General features: G+C 36.5%; 1 protein-coding gene across 28 annotated transcripts in view; it reads right to left on the reverse strand.

Moving 5' to 3' along the window:
• EIF4G3 (eukaryotic translation initiation factor 4 gamma 3) overlaps positions 1-4,488 on the reverse strand; it is a 309,641-nt gene that overhangs the window by 81,355 nt on the left and 223,798 nt on the right. For all 28 annotated transcript variants that reach the window (XM_053208300.1, XM_027060183.2, XM_053208305.1 and 25 more), the window contains one exon: positions 1,058-1,304. In XM_053208300.1, coding sequence (XP_053064275.1) covers positions 1,058-1,304 — 247 coding nt within the window. The remainder of the gene's footprint in view (positions 1-1,057; positions 1,305-4,488) is intronic.

Here is a 4,488-nt window from a genome sequence, read left to right on the forward strand (position 1 = left end):
TCAACTGAGTGAGCCACCAAGGTGCGCCTCTGTTGTCTATTTTAACAAACGCTGGTTGTATCTCACTAATTTCACAACCTATTAAAAGGGTTAAAAACAGCAGTTTGACAAACACTGTCTATGGATTATTTTTGAGGTCTGACATTTTACAATCCAACCCTACCTCGCACAGAAGTCACTCAGATTTGGCTGGCTAAGAAAAACTGCACTCATCCCAAACTTTCTATCAAATGAACCACCCTTCCCCACATATCCATGCAAACCTCTCTATTAATCTCAAAGTCAACCGCAGTTCACATATACTGGGATAGAGGTTTGGTATTTGGACAGTACCTAAAGATGAAACACCCTCTGAGACATAGCATGGATTTCACAGGGCACAGTACTGCAGGTACATAGGAACTGCTTCTGATTATCACAGTTCCGTTCTACAGAGTGATTTCTGTCAACAAATTTCTGTTGTGAAATTAGTTTAATGAATTATAACCAACATTTTTAAATTCTTTTTTTCTTTTCTTGCTCTTAAGTAGGCTCCATGCGCAATGTGGGGCTTGAACTTATGACCAAGACTCCTATGATCAACAGTCGCATGCTCTCCTGACTGAGCTGGCCAGGGACCCTGTAACCCAACATTTTTAAAAGAAGAGAATACAGTAAAAAATGTCAGTGCATTGCATGAAGTAAGGGTTAAGTGATTAAGGCTTGTGAAATGATGGAACACAAAATAGCACCGAAATAGTCCTTTTTCAAGTAAACTAAATAAAATTCAATTTCTCTTGTTGAGTCCCACCAGACTAGCACTGACTGAAATCCTCTGCCAGCAGCTCTTCCGATGCCAGTAAAGCAGAATACCAGCATCAGATATCACTTCCGCCCACACAGAACTCTGGATTTGCCAGTCACTAACTTATGCCTGCTAATCTATTCTGTAAATATTACTCTGTGACGAGACTCTTCCTTCCATCCAATATTTCTCCACAGGAACCAACATTTCTGTAAGGTGAATAGATAAGACACACATAGGAAGGTGGGGGGGGGGGGGATGGGATAGACTTACCTGGTTTGAATGAGAATGTCACCCCTTCACCAGAACTATCAGTGGAGCCTGAATTAGCATCTACTCCTTCACCCTCAGAAATACTCTCAGCACCATTACGTACAGGCTCAGCTTCTTCTCCATTTTCTTCCACAGTTTTTACTTTTTTTAGGTCGGAGGGTTCTCTTCCAGGATGAAACCCTTGGCTCATTTTATCCTGTTCAGATTCAAGTACTTTGTCGCCTGAAAGCTCCTCTTCAGCTTTAGGCTAAAGCATAAGTGAGCACAGAGGTTACATCATTTTTATCATGTAAATATGCATGAAGACCTACATGTATCCCCTCAAAAGGCAGGGGAAAACATGTCACTCAAAAAAAGGATGTCTGTGTTCAGCACATGGAACTAGAATGCTAGGTTTATTTAAAACACTTTTCTCATTTCATCTCTTGGGATACCGAAGACAAGTCATATGGCTACAGAAATGCTTTAACATGACTAATGAAATCTAAATGTACCAAAGGTTAGAATGGAAAGAACTGTTAATCCTAGTACTTGATGGACACGAAAGAGTCCTAGTCAGAAATCTAAATCAAGCACTCCTACCTCTGCCATTAATGCTCAACAAATATAAAAAGAAACACTAGAGGGTATTTTTTGTGCTGCCCTCTTGCTGCTAAATGGAGATTTCGATGACTAGAGCATCTGGGCCCCAAAAAGCTGATTATCCCTCATTTTACAAGGAAGCCACCTGTTAGTTAAAATCTATTTTTGTTTGCTTGTTCTCAGAATTCTCTATGGTTGTGACCTTATTCAAATTACATATGGAAAAGTGCTCGGCACATATTCCTCTACAGAGAAATCCGGGTTCTAGTGCATCTTACTTTTAAAAAGCAAAATGGAATTGAGGTTATTCACCAGATTATTTTTGACCACCACAGTTTCAGATATCAAAGAAAAATTAATTTCTTGAGGGCTATATATGAACCGTCAAAACTCCCTGAGGCAAAGTTCTCTATGAACTTTAAGTTCTTCTTTATCATGAAAGGTAAGTACTCTAAAAACAATTCTTCGGAACAAACACTCAGAGGAAGTAGGCATTCTAACTGACAGATTCACGCCAGAAGAGCCAAAAATAGAAGCTCAACAGAGAACTGTATGAAGGAATGTCATTTACGTAGGGGCACCTGGGAGGTTCAGTCAATTGAGCGTCCAACTCTTGATTTAGGCTCAGGTCATGATCTCACAGTTTGTGGGTTTAAGCCCCGCATTGGGCTCTGCTCTGAAAGTGTGGGGCCTGCTTGAAATTATCTGTATTGCCCTCTTTGCCCCTCCCAAACTCATGTGCGTGCTCTCTCTCAAAAACAAACATTAAAAATTTTTTTAAAAAATGTCATATACATAAGCAAGTGGTTACCCTAATTGCTTTACAAAATTGTTTTTTCAAAAAATTAAGGAGTTACAAATCCTACTTTGTTATATAAATGAAATATCTTAATAGGTATAATACTAATAAATTTTCTTCTAAACTACATCAGATCATGGGAAAAGACTACATTTTCAAATGCTGTAAATTGAAACAGATGGTTTTTCGGATTTGCTTCTATAATGAAAACAAAAAATTCATGCAAACATGCACACACACACATACACCTGTGTGCACGTTTGCTTTCCCCCACTCCCCTAAAAGGAAAACATATTATGGAAATAATCAAAAGAAAGATGTAAAAATTTCAAGAAGACAAAAGCTGAAATGATTTCAGATCATGTAAAATGAAGAAAAATGTTATTTTAGAGAAAAAAATATATTATGTCCTCTACTCTGTACCTAAAATCAACAAGAGAAAATCTGTTGGATATAAAGCAGAGAATCTATTACTTGGAAAGTTAATTTCTAACTAGAAAAAGAAGTAAAAAGAAATTTGTTTCCATGGATGACAAACCATACTTTAGAGAACACAGAACCACTGAAGTGTCTGAGGTACACTGCTAGAAGCATATTTTTCAAGGAAATCCACAAAATTAGCTGCATTAAGTATTTATGATGATTATTTTTCTTTCAGCTGGATGACGCTATATTAAACTAGTTTGTAACTGTCTAACAGTTTCTAAACTGTTTACTAAGAAAACCAGCTTGAAGCAAAGAAAACACCTTATGGGCTGGACTGTAAAATGTTAAACTTTTATAGGAACTTGTTAAAAGAAGAATTTAGTTGATAAAACTGCCTATTTAACTCATGAGTTTTTAAAGTGCTAGAAAAGCAGACCGACAACTATGTATGTGATAACAGAGGAAATACACTAAAATTTAAAAAGGTATTTTAAAGATGCCCTGAGCATCAATTTTAAGATGAATCATCCTTCTAGTTATCCTTGTAGACTACAATTTATAGAATTTGATAAAATATTTGCAGTGATATAACCCAATATATAACCAAAAATATGCTGGAACCTGAAACACATTCTTTGAAAGGCTGAGAAAAATCTATTAAGAAAAGGAGAGCTTGATAATCAGTGAAAACAAAGATAATGACCCCAGTATATACTAAACTACTCTAATAAATGCTCAAATTTAGGAAAGACAAGGAATTAGGATATCTGGAGGCAAAAAAAAAAAAAAAAAAAAAAAAAAAAAAAAAGTCTGTGTGCAAATAATCAAAAATAAACCATAAAGTAAAGAAAAAAGTGATGGATTCAAAATGAGCTGAAACAGTTCTCATGTACGAAGAATAACAACGTGAAGCAGGTTTTAGCAAATAATCGCTCATGGGCCAAATTTGGCCCATCAACTCTTTCTGTATGGTATGCGAGGTAAGGATGGTTTCTGCATTTGTAGTAGCTGAAAAAATTCCAAAGAATACTATATACTTTCATGAATATTACATGAAATTTAAATTCAATGTTGACCAATGAAGTTTTACTGGAATTCAGTCACAATTATTTGCTTACACATTCATTATCTGTGGCTGCATGTGGCCTACAACAACAGAATGGAGAACTGTGACAGGGATCATATAGCCCACAAAATCTAAACTATTTACTATCTGAACGGTTACAGGAAATGTTTGCCAACCTCTGATCTAAAGAAGAGAATGAATATCTGCAGGCACAGTAGTGGTGGCCTTCCCATTTAATTCAGTAATGCTTAGAAATCTAGCAAAGGAACATCAAGTATAACAAGAAAATGAATAAAAAATAGCGGAATCTAAAGAGTAACCAGGTTAGGAAGCTCTTACAGCTATACCAGGAATGTATGGGACTCCCCTGTCTCTGGAAGGTATTTTATTCTCTGTAGGAGCAACATTTTCTTGTTAAACTGCAAGACACGTGCAGGAACTATTTGCCCCTCTACAAATTCCTGCTAATTCTTATCCCCTGATAACCACATTGAAATCGCTTCCGTGAAACATTTTAGTGGTTGCTATGGGACTAACTATGACATCAGTAGAGCATCA

Source organism: Acinonyx jubatus, chromosome C1 (assembly GCF_027475565.1).
Source record: "Acinonyx jubatus isolate Ajub_Pintada_27869175 chromosome C1, VMU_Ajub_asm_v1.0, whole genome shotgun sequence".
NCBI lineage: Eukaryota > Metazoa > Chordata > Mammalia > Carnivora > Felidae > Acinonyx > Acinonyx jubatus.